The sequence below is a fragment of the Furipterus horrens genome, unplaced genomic scaffold, assembly GCF_987537825.1.
Source record: "Furipterus horrens unplaced genomic scaffold, mFurHor1.1.pri manual_scaffold_13, whole genome shotgun sequence".
Classification (NCBI taxonomy): Eukaryota; Metazoa; Chordata; class Mammalia; order Chiroptera; family Furipteridae; genus Furipterus; species Furipterus horrens.
The window spans coordinates 57,595,598-57,613,186 of NW_028327183.1; the positions used below are offsets into that span (position 1 = coordinate 57,595,598).

Below are 17,589 nucleotides of genomic sequence, written 5' to 3' on the forward strand. Positions count from 1 at the left end.
GGAAGGTGGGTTGTCCCCAGTCTCTTAATGACTGACGATCGCTTAGCAGTGCTCTGCTGTGTGTTGCAATCACAACAGTCCTATGGAGTCATTGTTATTTGCCCCATCTTACAGTTTAGAAAGCTGAGGCCCAGGGGACACAGAGCAGGAACAGATTCATAGGTATGGGGATCATTGGGAGGGTTATCAGCTGGGAGGTAGAAGTGGGAGAATGGGGGGGAAAGTACAGGGATTAAGAAGCATAACTGGTAGATATATAATGGACAGGGGGCCCTGGCTGGTGTGTGTCAGGGGATTGAGTGCTGGCTTGTGAACCAAAGGGTCACAGGTTTGATTCCCAGTCAGGGCACGTGCCTGGGTTGTGAGCCAGGTCCCAAGTCGGGAGCGTGCGAGATACAACCACACGTTGATGTTTCTCTCCGCTCTTTCACCCTTCCTTCCCCTCCCTCTAAAATTAAATAAATGAGGTATTTTAAAAATATGGGGATGCTAAGAATAGTAAAGGAAATGGGGAAGCCAAAGACTTATATGCATGATCCATAGACATGAACTAAAGGGAGGATTGCTGGAGGGAACGAGGGTACCAGGCACAGGAGGGAAAAGGGGGGAAAATAGCATAATGAATAAAATATCCTTAAAAAAAAAAGAAAAAGCATCCATGTTTCTTGTCCTCTCTTTATTAACCTTCTGCATCCCCCAGTGTGGATTTATTGATCACACAAAAGGGATTCTGAGTTAGCTAATAAGTAAAGAATACCGTGACTCTCCATTTCATAACCGTCATTCAGGAAACTTGGATTGCTCAGCCTGTTGTACGATTTGGATCAGAACCAGGAAGCAGTCTATCGCTAAGACCGGAACAACCATTCTGAGCTTGGAAGGCTGTTGTTTGAGATGGCTGAAGATTATCTGTGGATTGAAGGGATTCCTTTCCCTACAAATACGATTAGAGACCTCAGATCTTTACAGGATCAATTTGTGGTGAGGGATGAAGATACCATCACAATTTCTTTCCCAAAGTCAGGTAAGAAAGTGGGATCATAAATTGAGGAGGAAGGGAATTGGGTTATCTATGAAGGGCCATAATCTATATCAATAGTGGGAGCACTTTCATTACTGACTCAGTAGGAATCTTGCTAAACTTGGCTCAGCAATGATGGACACACAAGGCCATGGTCAATATCAGTTGAGAAAGGGCTCAGAAAACCAGAATAATGTTTGTTCAAGAAAAGAGCCTTTGTCAGAGGCGAAGAGGGAAGAGAGCTGAGTGGGTGACGTGTGGAATGATCCAGATTTGAAAGATACCGAGAGATAATCAATAACCTAAAAAAAAAATTGTGATGCGTAGGGACAGGGTAGTAGCAGGAAGTGAGGCTGGTTGTGTTTAAATGGAAAGTCAGTGTGGAGCCTGAAACTTATGTTAAAGATTTAGGAAACTCTTCCAAGGCCATGTAATGCCATGGAGAGCATTTATTTTTATTTTTCTTGTTGACACTATTACAGATGTCCCCATTTTTCCCCCTTTGCCCACCTCCCCACGACACCCGCCCCTCCTTTTCTCTGGCCATCACTGCCCTGTTGACTCTCTGTGGGTCATGCATGTAGGTTCTTTGGCTCATCCTTCCACCTTCTTTCATCCAGCCCCTCCCTCCCACTCCCGTCTGAGGTCTATCAGTCTGTTCCATGTGTCCATACCTCTGTTTTTATCTTGTTCATCAGTTTTTGTACATTAGCTTCCACATAGAAGTGAGATCATAGGTAGCCCTCTTTGGCTCACTGGCTTATTTCATGGAGAGCATTTAAATGACACAGGGACAAGTGCATGTGTGTAAGATCACCAGGTCCTCTCTGCAGTGCAGGAACTTTTAAGAATTCAGGGTCAGTAGGGAGCATGAGATGAGATTTCAGAATTTCATGTCAGTAGGTGAGTCCGTGGACAGCCATGATCAGACTGGGTTAGTGACAGAGGAATGGGCAATATTCAGGCCGGGGGCTCGAAGTGATTTGGAAACTTAAACTTGGGCAGCATTTCTGAACGACTGCATCACAGACGCTTTGTCCTGGGCACTAAATGTTTTGGTTGTGAAGACATAACAGTGTTGAGTACTGAAAAATACAAGAGACCATATCTGGGAGAAATGTAAATACTTAGAAAGGGCATTTGCCCAGAGGTTCAACAATATACTGAGGGTATTGGATAAGAATACATGGAGAGCCCTGGCTGGTGTAGCTCAGTGGATTGAGCACCGGCCTAGGAACGAAATAGTCGCGGGTTCCATTACCAGTCTCATGCCTGGGTTGCGGGCCAGGTCCCCAGTTGGGGATGTGTGAGAGGTAACTACACATTGATCTTTCCCTCTTTTTCTCCCTCCTTCCCCTCTCTCTAAAAATAAAATAAAGAACATTTGGAGTAAAACATACTTTCTCCTACTTACCTGGTCAGGAGTAACACAAGTAAACCAAGTACAAGAGTGTAGACGCAGATGGGTGCTTGCAACAGATCTAGTAAGCACGGGATTTGTGTTATTTCCTTTTATTTTTATTTTTACCTGAAGATATGTCTACTGACTTTTAAAGAAGAACAGAGACTGATAAACATTGGTGTAAGAGAGAAACATCGATTGGTGGTACCCCATACTATACCCTGACTAGGGATCGAACCCAGAACGGTTTGGTGTACAGGACAAACTGAGCCACCCGGCCAGTGTTGACTCATTTTATTTTAAATGCACTGTCTAAAAACAATCGATTGGTCCACTTTGTTCAAAATTTCAGGAATTTAGTGGGGCACTCCCGCTGTCCCATCTGATTGTGGGTCCTCGTCGCTGCCCGGGCCACGTGAGCTGGGGGCAGTGAGTCCTCTGCTCATTCAAAGGAAGAAGCAGGTGGCGGCAATGCTGAGCGTTTCCGTCCCGGGTCTCCCTTCCAACAGAGCAACAAGTACCTTTGCTCTTTCAAAGATCCCAGACCCTCTGTCCTGTGGAGCATTTCCAGGACTCTAGGTGTGTGTTGAACCTGAGGTTCACCTGAGTAGGAAAACTCAGCCTGTGACCACTGTCAGGAGTAAAGGAGCGTCTGCCTCACAGACAGTGTGTCCACGACTCCTCACCTGCGCTACCTGTGAGCCGTCCTTCCACAGAAGGACCCTGCGTGGAGAAGACAGAGCTCACTCCTCTGATGGTGTCTATGAGGCTCCTAGAGGCTTTCTTCCTTAGTAACACCCCCTCTGCCTTGCCTGCCAGTGAACATGTGAGTCACACTCTGTGTGTGAAGTGGCTCCATTATTTGTGGGGACCAGGGTTCAGGTGATTCAAGGAAGCCAAGGAGTTTGAGCAGCGGGAGCAAAAGGGACAGGGCTCCAGCCGTTCTCCTTCCGGTATAAACCTGCACAATTCAGAGCCGGGAGCAGAGGAGAGAGCTGTGCACCCGCATTCCTAGCAGCGTTCCTCACAAGATCCCAACCATGAAATTCACCTAAGTGCCCATTAATGGATGAAAGAGAAAGAAAATGCGATAGAAGCACACCGTGGAATGGTATTTAGCCTTAAGAACGGCGTTCTGAGACCTGCTATCACATAGATGAAACTTGAGGACGATATGCCAAGTGAAATTAGCCAGTGACAGAGGACAGATACCGTGTGCGTCCGCTCATATGAGGTGCCAAGCATGGTCAGGTGCAGAGAGAGACAGTATTTTGGCGTTGTCAGAGGCTGGGAGGGGACGGGAGGCCCATGTAACGAGCACAGTTTCATTGTGGCAGATGAAATGGGTTCTGCAGACCTGAGTGAATCACAGTATAAATATACTTATCACTAGTAAACTGAAGACATAAAAACTGCTAAGATGATAATTTTCTGTTATATCTTAACTTCTTACAATTTAGATTTTTTTATATTTCAAAAGAACAAAAAGTGCAGATGAAGTCGTGGAAGCTAAAGGTACCGAGTGTTTAAGAATGAAGGACCATTACACCCAATTACAAATTGGCACAGCTCTTGGAACCTGGATGGATACGCTGACTCTTTGCTCATTAAACATTTTCAGCATTCATGCAAAAAAAAAAAAAAAAAAAAGATGAAGGATCGATTGAACGTGACTAAAAGTAAATGGAAATGAAACATCAGTTAGATTCATGGATATGGGCGGCATTCCTGAAATAAGTGTCTTTAGGACGTCATGGTGGAGTCAAAAGTCATTTGAAGGACGTAACACTGTTCTTTCTCATGCAGGAACCAACTGGATAAGGGAGATCATCAATCTGATCCACACCAAGGGAGACCCCACCTGGGTACTATCTACTGCCAGCTGGGAACGTTCACCGTGGTTGGAAGCACAGTCAGGGCTTGAACTTATAGAAAAGCAGACAGACCCACGCTTCTACACCACCCACCTCCCCATTCAATTCTTCCCCAAGTCATTCTTCAAGTCCAAGGCCAAGGTGAGCTAATAATGCCATGTCAGCTTGGACTGCATCCCAGGCTGGCCAGGATACAAGGGCGTGGTTCCTACGTGCTGCAGTAAAGTGAGATATTAGAAAAGCTTATTCCGAGGCCTAGTGCTGTTCCTTACAGTCTCCCTAGTATCGGTCCACAGCAGACTCAGTCTTTAGGAAAACAAATCCCGGCAGCAAGAGCAGTGCAGGGTCCCCCCGTTGACAGGACTACGGGAGAAGTGCCTCAGCTGTAAACCAGCGCCTGTGTTTCGGGGGAGATTGTGTTGGTCTCACATTTGACATCCACCTGGCTTTTCCCGTCATGGAGCCAAAGACTCTGGGCAGGGCTTCCCCGCGCAGTAGGTCCACAGCCGTCCGATGCATCATTTCAGGAGCACGAAAGGAAGGCTGTAGCATCGAGTGGCCCTAGGCCATACATGTGCACTTTCCTCAGAGATTATAGTTCAAGACTATACAGCAATATATGATCCATGTCGTATGAAACTCCCTTGCACCATCTTGCGCAGAGTGGTGGTATCATGAAAACACAAATGTCTCTCAGTCTTATATTACAGTAATTTCATGCCATATTTCCATTTGCTTGTTCTGTCAGTTTCATTTATTTTACAGTGACCACCATCATTCCTGAGAGCATGTTTATTTTGTGACTAATTTCATGAATAGTTCATTTTTTGGGATTTCTATTTATTTTTAGAGAGGGGAGGGAGGGAGAAAGAGAGGGAGAGACACATCTCTGTGTGGTTGCCCCTCACGCGCCCCCAGTTGGAGACCTGGCCCACAACCCAGGTCTGTGCCCTGACTGGGAATGGAACTGAGACCCTTTGGTTCGCAGGCCGGCACTCAACCCACTGAGCCACACCAGCCAGGGCTTCATGTCTTAGGTTTATTTTCCATCACATGTATCCCCACTATACCCTTTTCTGCCTCCACCCAACCTCCTGCCCCCCCCAGTCACCATGCTGTTGTCTGTGTCCATGAGTTTTTTTTCTTTTTTGCCTAAGAGCAGGCTCTTTTGTTATTATTATTTTTAACCATTTACACCAACCTGGCAGAATGCTCAGAAAATTATAAAGATTTAAGAAAATATTGGATTTTTAAAGTATAAATATCCAGTGATCTTGGTCTGTGCATGACAGACCAGCCCTCAGGTGTGGCTTCCCAGAGCGTGGGACACACCCGGCTGTCTGCAGACCTCCCTCACTTCTGGGCTCCCACTCTGTTACTCCCAATCACATCGACTGCCCCAGAGTTGACTTTGTTTCCTTAGGTCAGCATGATGCTCTGCTCAGGTCATGTGATGTCTGCCGTTGTTAACAACTACCCCAGAGCGCAGGCTGTTGGGGGCTCCGTGTGGGGCTCAGTCGCCTAAGTTCTTCCCCCAGCGAATCTCAGCCTCTTAGGGCATCATGTCTACTACCAGACAAGTATTACCTGATATCCTTCACCTGGTTTCGTAGTTTTTTGTATCAGGAACACGAGTCAGTGGCAACTATTTCATCAGCCCTAGAAGTAGACACCATATATTTTTTTTAACTTTTGAAAATGATTATATTGATTTTTTTTAGAGAAAGGGGAAAGGAGGGACAGAGAGGGGGAGAGAGATATCAATGTGAGGTTGCCTCATGTTCGCCACCAACCAGGGACCTGGCCCGCAACCCAGGCCTGTTCCCTGACTGGGAATCAAACCGGCGACCCTTTGGTTCACAGGCGGGCACTCAAGCCGCTGAACCACACCAGCCAGAGCTAGACACCGTATTTTATTGCAAGTGGTGGAGGGGTCTCAGCAAGGAGAATTAATCTGTAGATTAACAATGCAGATACATGGTTTGCTTGATGGTTTTTTTGTTGCTGTGTTTCCAGAATTGATCACAAAGGAATCACACATATGGAGTGTTTTTAGTGCTGGTCACTGAAACACAATGGCTCTGTCTTATGCACTCACACCAGTCTGCTGTCTCGCTCCTCTTCACTGAACTAGACCTTGAGACGCCCTTGCTTTGATTGCCATGGGACCTGATATAGATCTGTTCTCAGCCACCTGCGATCAGTAACCTAGTTGCAGGTCAGGTCTTCCCCATCTCTACCTGACTCTCACCCATAAACATGAAAGGCAAACCTTGAGCAGAGCTTAGAAGCTGAGACCACTCATCCTTCTCCTTTTTCTGTACCTGGCGTTCACCTTTGGAGTAAGCATTTGAGAAACCCTCACATTTGATTTATCTCCTGAGGCGGCACCATTTACAGCAGTAAAATGAGTGTATTTATGCTGCCATTTTGAATTTTATAAAAGACTATTAACACAGATCTGATTAGTATCTGGGAAATGCTTATGTGGTAGAAATTTCTAGAAAAGCAAACGAAGCACAGAACATGATCTTCCCGGAAGAGCACTGAGTAGAAAGCCACTGTCATAGTCCCAGCAAAACTCAGAATTCCTGATTCTTCGCCCACAGCATACAGGGTGCCGCCAAATGTAGTAACATCACTTTCCCTGCAAACCGGTAGAGAACTTGCCCTGCCGTGTCTCATGATGTCATGATGCCCTTAAAGGTAGAAGGACGCAACTTTTGTTCCCTGCTCCTTCTGTAGAGCGTAAGCTAATGTCTTCGCCATGGTGGGCTGTCCGTAACTTTTGTTAAACCAATGAATTACAGAAGATTCAATTACAGCCAAACAGTTTAACGGGAGTTAGATGTTGCTCCACTGGCCAAAATCCTAAAGCAGGGAAAATGGGTACATTTATTCTCATTATGTCCTTTTTTTATTTAAGATTATTTACATCGTGCGAAATCCCAGGGATGTTATTTCTGGATATCATTTCTTTAAGACAGTGAAAGTCGTCAAAAATACAGACTCGTTTGAAGAATATTTCAAGTGGTTCCTTCAAGGAAATGGTGAGTCTACTTTTAAATAAGGTTTTAGATTAAATAGTGGAGTTTCTGACCTGTACCTTCAGGTCTTAGTATCTCATGGTTTATACAATGACATTACAATACAATGTCAGTGTCATGACATATATAACATGGAATCTTCATCAACATGCTTTGCTCCCACAACATTTTTCTAGGTGTCATACACACATAAAAAGATAATTAAGATAACTCACAACACATAACATAGAAAAAGTGGGAATGTAAACTACATCGAGATTTTACTTCTCACCTACTGCATTGGGAACTGTGTGACTTTTCTATCATCGCTGTAACAAATTATCACAAATTTAGTGGCATCAAACAACCACCAAAATTGTTTTTATGCTCTGGAGTTCAGAAATCCGAGTTATGTTTTGTAGACTAAAATTAACGTGAGGACCTTGCTACATTCCATTCTTGAGGCTCTGGGGGAAGATTCACTTCCGCGTTTTCAGCATCAAGAGGCACCCATACTCTTTGGCTTATGGCCACATCCTTCTGACTCTGCCATCGTCACATCCCCTCCTCTGACTCACACCCCTGCCTCTCTCTTGTGAGGGCCCCTGAGATCACACTGTTTCCACCTGGGTAATCCACGACAACTTCTCCATCTGAAGATCCTGAAGCACATCTTCAAATTCCCTTTTGCCATGAAAAATAAAATTGAGAGATACTTAGGATTAGTCCATGAGTGGGGTCATTGTTCGGCTTACCACAGCTCTCAATCGCAGCATTAAATTAACACCCTGGTGGTGAGATGTTGGGTAGAAGATGTGTTGAGGTATTGATAGTCCAATGCTAAATAATAGTACAAACATCTAGGATAATTTTGCAAATTCTAACATTTGAGTATTTATACTTTCATGTATAACTGGCCTTTCACCAATAGAAAAAAATACAAGGGCAAAAAAAGCTGGATTTATAAGACTATTCAAATGATCTTTATTCACATGATGCCCTGTTCAAGACAAATCAATTGAGGCAAAGTGATAAGATCAACTACTTACGATCCCTCAGCTACAAGCATCTGAATAGAGAGGCCATGGGGAAGGAAGAGTTTCTCATAAGATGTGCTGTCCCAAAGCTCTGCAGTGGGCAAAGAAGGGAGAAAAACGTGTTTCCTGCAGGAAATTACATCCTATGACTCACAGAGGAGAAAACGAAAACGTTGATTTCAAACCACGTGGAATTTAAGTTTCACATTTCAGTTCCTAACTGAACTCACTTCCAGAATCCCAAATTATTTCGTCGCTGGTAGATGTGGATCTTCTTAAACACGGTATCTTATACAGCACCCACTGCTCCGCCACCCTGCCGTGAACGTGTTATTCTAGTTCTCGTGCAAATGACAGAGAGTTTCCAGTACTTAAGTCACTTGCTCATCAAGCTTCTAAGGCCTGGCCGACAGGTGCAGAGTTGCCTGGTCAACAGAGCTCAGAAGTGAGAGCTAGTCATGCTCTCTTCTTACTTCTCTTCCAGTGACATTTGGCTCGTGGTTTGACCATGTTCGTGGCTGGCTGCAGATGAAAGGAAAAGAGAATTTCCTAGTAATTTCATATGAGGAGCTCCATCAGGTAGTTTTCCTTCGCAAACTTCACTCTCTCCGACTTCATTTCACAGCTCTCTGCCTTCCCTCCGTTCTTCAATGTTTCCATTCTGTACTTCGTATCAGAGCTGATGACAGAAATGTCACTCTTTTCTTCATCGACCTCCCTAGTTGGCACATGTTCTTTCTCTTTTTTTCTTTTTTATGTCATTTCAAAACATTTATGTGTGCACTGAGGAAGAGCTTAATTGCACGTACATACTGAGGGCTGTCAGTGATTCTAGGGCAAAAATCTGATGCAATCTGGGAGGTGAGGAGCAGTGCCGGTGGGGATAAAGTGTCACTTGGGACCTGACAGGGTTGGACAAGTGCAGGAAGTATTGACAGGCTCCCAGGTTGACTGCTAGAAAGGGAGTTGCTGTGGAAGTTGATTATGTCAACATGTATAGAGTGTTAGTTGGCATCGAAATGCTTCCTGTGGAAATAGAATTTGCACGCAAAGTCACAAGGAAAGCATTTGTGGAGACCCACGCGTGGGAGGACGAGGTGTGGTACTGAGAGGCATTGGAGTAGAAGTAAAGAACTGCCCCCATGTTCCTGGTGTCTCATCTCTGTCCGTCCCATTCTGGAAGAAGTTCAGCCCTGCCTTCACCAAGCCCAGAAGGGGGGCCAGGGCCCGGAAATTCCCTGCCTGTCAGTTCACGAGTTCATGTCAAAGCTCATTGCAGTTCAGTCTGTGTCGCCATCTGGGCTGGCTTAGCTTCTGTTCCCAGCTGCGCTCCAGCCAGGACGTGCTTGGGGCCACAGTTGAAGCCGGTACTCGGGCCCACATGGCCGCTCTGGAGAGAGCACGCGTGAGCGCCCAAGTGCACAAATGGGCGAATGATGGTACCGAGCGAGAGGCCTTTGTCACACTTTGATTGTGTTCTCTCAGGCTTTCAAACTGGCCCATCCTTTCCCCAATTCTTCACAAGCTTGTGCTGGGCCCTCCCTTTAATCAGTCTGGTCCTTTCCCCAGAGTAGACACTTCCCTTCGTGGTCGCCATCTTGGCTGCTACCGGACACGTCCCTGCAGAAGAAGAATTTCCCACAATTCTCCCCTAGATGCTGCTGCTACCAGGCCAGACGAGATGAATATTATGGCTTCCCAGTGAATCAGGCTTCTTGTTAAATTTGGCTCCCTAGTTTATTTGGCTTAATTTCTTATTCCATTTGGTGTATTCATTTAGTAATACGAACTAGGTACCTACCATAAAAAAGTCAAATCAACTTAAATGAATTTCACACTCTATTTGCCTCTAAAGAGCGTTTACTTGTAAAGCCTCTCCTCCGTCACTAACTCAGTTACACATTTTCTAGAGGAACACAATGATTCAATGTCGCGGACCTCCGACCAGCAGGGTCCACGGCATTGTGGACGAAACGAATAAATGCACACGAACTGCAAGAATCCTGTGGAGAAGAGGGGACAAGACTGGCCACTTTCTAGAGGAGAAAGCACAGCTTGCACCTGCCTGAACAGGCTTTTATTGATTCTTTAGGAGGATTACATCCAAGACGGTTATGAGTCATTGTGCCAGTCATTGTCTTATATGATTATTACTTGTATGTGACAGAGAAAAGAACGTCACACATGCATGGATGATAAGGATAACTCATCCAGCTACATCCTGTCCTTGAAAGTCAGCCAAGAATAGGCCCTAAGAAACTGTTTCAAGGTTACACACTGAACATCTGTTGTTCTCAGCCCAGGATGAGGGGGTCCTTTAGTAGAAAGCAACTTTTAAGCTACAGTATTATAGAAATGCAGGCCTGGTTCCCCCAGGGAAACCGGTGTGGAGTGGGTCCTGTGTGCCGCCACGCTCCCAGTGGTTTTTCACTCTGGGGCTGAGCTACATTTGCCACCACCAAGCACCCTGGCTTCCCATAATTCAGTGCTCTTCCTGCTTTCCTTGATTTTCTGTCTCCCCCTCACCTTCATTCTCTGCTGTCTGTTGTCTTTTTTTATTCCCTTTTTCACTTTAGTTTAATGTTTCCTCTTCTGTGCTTCTCCTTCTAGGACATAAGAGCCAGTGTAGAGAGAGTCAGCCAATTCTTGGGCGTGAAGCTAAGCCCGGAAGAACTGAACTCGGTCCTCAAGAATGCGTCCTTCCAGGCCATGAAAGACAATAAAATGAGCAACTACTCTCTAGTATCTGATACTATAATTGACCACAGCAAAGGGCAGTTTATGAGAAAAGGTAAGAGTGTTTCTGGTTTTATGACATGAATGAGATGAACAGTGAACTCCCTCCTTCTACTGATGCACTAAGACACGGGATGATGGAAATATCTGAGTGTACACAAGTCACATACATGGGACCTGACTTTTAAGTGTTTAAGGAATTTTGTATTTATTAGATTGTGAAGGAAACTCAGAAACAGGAAGCACTGATGATGAACCCACATCCCTGGGGGTGCTAACTGTCTGACTCATTTCCGAGATGTTGCTCATCACGTAAAGCACACTCATGTTTTCTACACGGATATGCCACTCACAGTGCTAGAGTGGTCTCTAGACCTGCAGAGTGACAATCTCCTCAGATGCAGGGCAATGGGAGTATCTATTCCACTGAATGAAGCCCTAAAATGGGACCATGGTGGAGAGAAAAATGAGAGGAAAGACATGAGACTCGTCTCCAAAACAAACATTCAGCTGAGATTCCTGTGATGGAAACAAAACACGTTCACTAAACACAAGAAATGAGCGTGTTGAATCCAAAGTCTGTGAAGATTCCGTGTCAGCCTGGATTGAAAACAGAGTGGTGGAGTGACCTTAAAGAGAAAATGATAGCGGACCACAGGCTGGGCTACCCAGGAAGAGCATTCTAGGTAAAGAAAACTGCACGTTGGAATCTCAGGGCAGTGCAGTTGGGTGCTAAGCCAGTCACAGGTGCAGAGTTCAAGGACAGAGGACTGACGCGGGGGTTACAGTCTAAACCGAGAACTCCAGCCCCAGCTCCAGGACCCCGAGTAAGAGTAACATGGGAGAAAAGAACCTCCACTGTCCCAAAGATGTGTCTTATGTGTTAAAAGAGGCAGACGAGCAATATCCTAACACAGTGCCTGGCAGAGGAGAAATTACTTCCTGTCTGTTAGGTGTTATTGCTGCTGTTGCCTTTGTTCTTGCTTAACCCTCACAATGTCCCTATGAGGCCGGTACTGGTACATCCTATTAAACATGTCATGCCATAAAGTCAGCTCTATTGTTCAGCTAGTAGTCTGGGATGTCAGCCAATGGCATGTGAATCCAGACAACAGACACTTAACCACTCGGGTATACTGGGTAGGTTTGTCACTGACTGTTTATGACCATGTCTGACAGAGAAGTACAAATACAGGCTTGAGACCTTGTTTACAAATCTGATCTGGACTGATTTGTGTTTGACAGGAATCACTGGTGACTGGAAGAATCACTTCACAGTGGCCCAGAGCGAAGCCTTTGATAAAGTTTACCAAGAGAAGGTGGCTGGGCTTCCTCAGGGCCTCTTTCCATGGGACTGATGGCTTCACGTGCCAGCATCTGATGCAAATGCTGAATTTCCTGACGTTCTTGGATAACAACCTGCTCCTATGAAGCCACCTTTGTATTGAAAATTACAATCTGTTTTATGAGTACACTTAATTGACAACAGCCATGTTTCTTATTAACTTTAAGCCATGCCAGCCTCCAGATTATGAAATATATTAAGCATACAGAATAATAAAGAAAACTATTTTAAAGCTAATGACTATGTCTGTCACGGGGTTGCTAGTGTGAATGATATAAGCAACATGGTGCTAGACACAAGGGAAGACAGTGTAGCTCCATCCAGTTTGTTTCATGGAGGAGACATTGCCTGACAAAGGCATTTTTCCCCACCATTCCAGGGCAGTGAGGTTACAAGTATAAAAGGCTTGATAAGACCCTACTAGGGGCTCCAACAATCCGAGAGAACATCATCTTGGACAGGCAAGGACATTTGCCCCCAACCAACTTGTGCAGAACTAGGGAAGCACGTCACTACCCAGTCAGGACACTACTCGGTAACTCTGGAGCTTTCACACCAAGCTGTGATTTCGACCACACACACCTAGGTGGCAGAATGGTATATAGTCCGACCTACTTCCTGTTATGTGCAAGGGACTGTTTTTGAAGTGCCTCCTTTCATGTAGGAAAATTAAGTCACAAAAAGGTTTCATTGCTTCCCTGTAGCCACCAGTAACTGAGTGGGGACTCAAGGGATCACGAGGGTTTTCCTGCAGCCCAGGTTACTCTTTATTAGGGGCCTGGGTGGGCTTCTTGTCACCCCACAGGGAACTGAGGACTCCACTGGAATCACGGCGGAGGACGTGTCCTGTGGTCTAAGAGAGCAGGTGGAGTCCAGCCTGAAGACGTGACTGTTAACCGGAGCCCTCGGACAGGAGTGGGAGTGGGCCAAATTAAAGCAGTGTGGGGCGTGCTGCTTGCAGAAGGAATGGCTTTTGGGAGCCTCTGTTTGGCCCTCACTACATCCCTTTCATCAGCCCCATGAAGTATTAGAGAAGGAAACATCTCAGATCAGAGACGGTGTGTGACCGAGGACAAAGCCAGTTTGTGCCCAGCACTTGGCCCATTGTTCCCTGATGTTGTCCTTGGCTTGTATTGAAAGTGTGCTGGTAAATATTTAACAAGAGACTCAAGGTGGAGTGAAGCCTTGACTTACAGCACTTCCGTAATAGCCACACTGTCAACGTACCAATGACATTGGTGAATGTCACAAGACGAGGTCACTGTTGTCATGTCCTTCACATGTGGAAATGGGGGAAAGGACTTGAGCCTGGCTGACTCAGGAGGTACATGAGTTCCTTAAGGTAGGACCATTGCCATGAATGTTCAAGAAACAAACTTAGGGTACAGTAAAATGAAATTGTCAGGTATAAAAAAGGGGGGGGGGCAAATAAAGGCTGCTGCTGGTAGAACACTCTCCAGGGCCGTGTGCTAAGTGATTTGATGTACAGAAAATAGAACCACCCTATGATGGGGATTCTGCTGTAATCCCAGCACAGCAGTTGGAGAAAACCAGGTCCAGGGGGACCAAGTTCTTGTTCAATGAATGAGTGCGCCGTGGATGCTCCACCCCAGAGGTTTTGTTTCTCCTATTTATAGTTGTGTAAGGTTTTGCTGCTGTTTTTCTGTTTGCTTGTTTGTTGTGTATTTGGGATGTTTTCATCATAAAGACTTTGAATTTAGGATTTTTTTTTTTTTGACTGGGAAATTCATCCTATAATTTTATAGTGTTCCATTTTGCCTCTAAGTGTAATATTTGGCCTTAACGTTTACGTTGTCTGGTATCAGTAGTGCTAAACTGGTGTTATCTGGGTTAGTGTTTGCATGGTCCAATGGATTGAATGCTTATGTCCTCCCAAAATCGTATGGTGACATCCTAATGCCCAAGGTGATGGTATAAGATGGTGGGTCCTTTGGGAGGTGACAGGTCCTGAAGGCTCTGTCAACATGAACATATCACCCTTAAACAGAAGACCCCAGAGAGACCCCTGCCCTTTCCTCTAAGTGAGGATGGGGCAATCAGGCACCATCTGTGAACTGGGAGGCAGGTTCTCAGCTGACATCCACTGGGCAGTGTCTTGACCTTGGATTTCCAGCCTCCAGAACTCTGAGAGATACATTTCTGTTGCGTGAATATTTGTGGAAAGAGACACAGAGATAATCCAGGAAGCAGGATGAGTCGCCAGCTACGCACGGAGGACTGTGACTCGCTCAGGCAATCAGCAATTGTTCACAGCCCTCCGTTTCTTTTATTGTGTTGCAGAAAAAAATTTTTTCGAAGTAAAATTAAATAGAAACTAAAAAGGCTTACATGGTAACAAACATTCTTTCCACTAAAAGGAATAAACATTAACCTATAGAGCTACAGAACTAAAGGCTTACGTGATTCCACTAAGAGGGATAAACATTAACCTATAGGGTTAAAGAGCAAAGTGGTAAATTACAAAGGTCCAAGGGTCTGTTCCACATCCGATGTAGTTGCTAGGAGAGAGGAGACACTAATTTTCAAGCTTCTTTGTTCTTAGAGGCTTGTACACCGGCCCCCAAGAATCATGTGCGAGTAAGGGTCCAAGAGTCCGCACTATTCAACGTTATCACTATGGGAAGGAGGCTTAGGTCTTCAGCCCACTTTGTTCCCTGGATTCCGTGACTCAGCCACCAGGAGCCGCGTGCAGCTGCTGGCGCCGGCTGGACTCGTTTGCAAGTTCTTGCAAGCTGAGGTCACAGGACAGTGGGGGGGGGGGGGGGCTTGCAGGCCCCCCTGGCAGAGGGCTTGTGACTTTCCCCTACACATTTCTGTCGGTTTTAAGCCACCCAGTTTATAATATTTTTGTAATAATATTCCAAACAGACTGAGAAATATGGTATAAATTTTACCAAAAAAAATTTTTATGATCAACTTGTATTATAAAATAGCCCTACCTATGAGCAGTTTGCCTTAAAACATGATTTTAAAAAAAGTACCCAGGTTGTCAGTCCCTGCCTTTTCATTGGAATACTTACTCTGCACATATTGAATACAGTTAATGTCCTTTGATTTGAAGCTTTGATTGCTGTTTTGCTCCCCCATGTGGGTGTGCCAGGTACTGAGGTGGACTTGGAAAACAGAATGAAAGGAACTACCGTTATAAAGAGTAGAAGTCATTGCTGTTTGACACACAAGAAGTAATATAGAGAGGGGGTGATGTGAGAGGATTTAAGTGCAAACGAAAAATGCAAATACTGTAGAACTGCAGCTGTGCAGTGGCCCAATGGTTTGCGTAGGGGTTATGACGTATTTTCTCCTGATGTGCTTGGAACAGGCGTAAGAACCCAAGTGTTGGACTGCAGACAGACGCACATGGCTATCCAGAATGGGACCCCCAAGTTAACATTTTTGAAACAATGTATTTTTTATCACAAAAAAAGTCCCCATATTTTGTTATCCTTGGTTCAAAGAAGCAGTGGGTTCTGTGTCCGGGGGCTGGCTGGCATGTCTGACTGTAGGGCTGTCTTTGCTGGAGGATAGTAAGTCCTCTCAGCTCAAAGGCAAGAGCAGATGGCCCCAAGTGGCCTGGCATACACCTCCGTAGGACTTCATTCTTTCAGAGAAAGAGATCTTTCTTTTCTTCCCTGAATCCTCCTGGAACACTTTCTCCTATATTTCATCTTCAGGTATCTAGTCACACATTCAATCCCAGCTTCGTCTGAGTAGGAGGAAAACGTGAATATCTGGCTTTTGGAAAGTCAGATGCAGCGTGTGCTTCACAGAGAGGCTGATTCACGTGCCCTTGCATGCACTATCTGTAGGCATGACTTCCTTGGGAAATATGGGGTGCGCGGATGGTGGCTGTCACTCTCCTGGTGGTTTAGGTCTCTGGCAGTTCTCTGCTCTGAATACTCCTTGTCTTCCTGGCGTAACAATCAAATCCGTACGTGAAATAAAGGATGAACGATTAGGGGACTGCAGTGTGGGCTACCAAACAAGGAGGAAGCACACGAGCCTGACAGCAGCCCTGGCCCGGCTGGTCGGTGGGAGCGCCGTCCTGAACCGAAGGATCGCAGGTCTGACTCCTGGTCAGGGCGTATACCCGGGTCGTAGGTCCAGTGCCCAGTCGGGGAGCCTACAGGAGGCAACCAATCCGTGTTCCTCTCTCACACTGATGTTTCTCGTTCTCTCCCCTTCCTCTCTCTTAAATCAATAAACATCTTTTTTTCTTATTAAAAAGAAAACGAGAGGGACTTCCGGCCAAGATGGAGGCTTAGACGGACACGCTAAGTCTCCCTCTACAACTAGAGAGGAATACAACTACTTCAAAACAAAGGATAACTAGAAATTCCAGAAAATAAAACTACACAGAAGCCCAACATATGAAGTTATAAACCAGCGGTGCCATTCGGGCAGGTAAGAGTTAAAGAGGGCAAAGCTGTTTGCGGAGCGGCGGGGCAGCGAAAAATCCCGGTGGCAGTCAAGCCCCTGGTGGTGCGCGACCCCAGCGCTGGGGAGAGCGGCCACCGCATCGCCTTGAACAGTGAGGCCCAGGGGGGCAGGAGGACGGATCCCGGTCTCCTAGCTGAATAACTGTGTGAATCCATTTTGGACCCCCGCCCCCAAAGAAAGAAAGCACCACAGGGCTGCGAAATAGGTCGCAGACAGGCACCGGTCGCTGACTTGTGACGCCAAACGGCGCCGGTCGCTGGGTCATTACGAGTACACAGGCACTGCCCCGACAGCCGGCCCAAGAAAACAAAACGCATCTGTCAAAATGAGGCAGACAACTATAGAAATACCCGTGACACAGCTCACCAGGCAGCAGATAGAGAACCTGACAGATGAACAGATAAGAAACCTGTCAGAGGCTCAGTTCTGGGCCATTGTTATCAGGTGGCTTACAGAATTCACAAAAGAGCAGGAAAAAGATAAGAAAGAAGCGAAAAACTTTCATAAGGAAAGGAACAAAACCACATACGAGAAAGATGGTGAGGAACAAAAATCCAGAGTTCATTTCAACAAACTGGAATATGGAGAAGGAACAAGCAGTCAACCAATGCAGCGAGAGGAAATGGGAAGCAACAATGAGAGGATCAGAAACCTCTGGGACAGCTATAAAAGGCCCAACATAAGAATCAT

At 45.7% G+C, this 17,589-nt stretch overlaps 1 protein-coding gene across 1 annotated transcript; it reads left to right on the forward strand.

Moving 5' to 3' along the window:
• Positions 1-826: 826 nt before the first annotated feature.
• Positions 827-12,678, forward strand: LOC149995588 (sulfotransferase 2A1-like). The gene is made up of 6 exons (XM_090261290.1): positions 827-1,024; positions 4,230-4,438; positions 7,224-7,347; positions 8,845-8,939; positions 10,971-11,151; positions 12,342-12,678. Exons 1-6 carry the CDS (start codon positions 895-897, stop codon positions 12,452-12,454), a joined length of 852 nt encoding a protein of 283 aa, XP_090117416.1. The 5' UTR covers positions 827-894; the 3' UTR covers positions 12,455-12,678.
• The last annotated feature ends 4,911 nt before the right edge of the window (positions 12,679-17,589 follow it).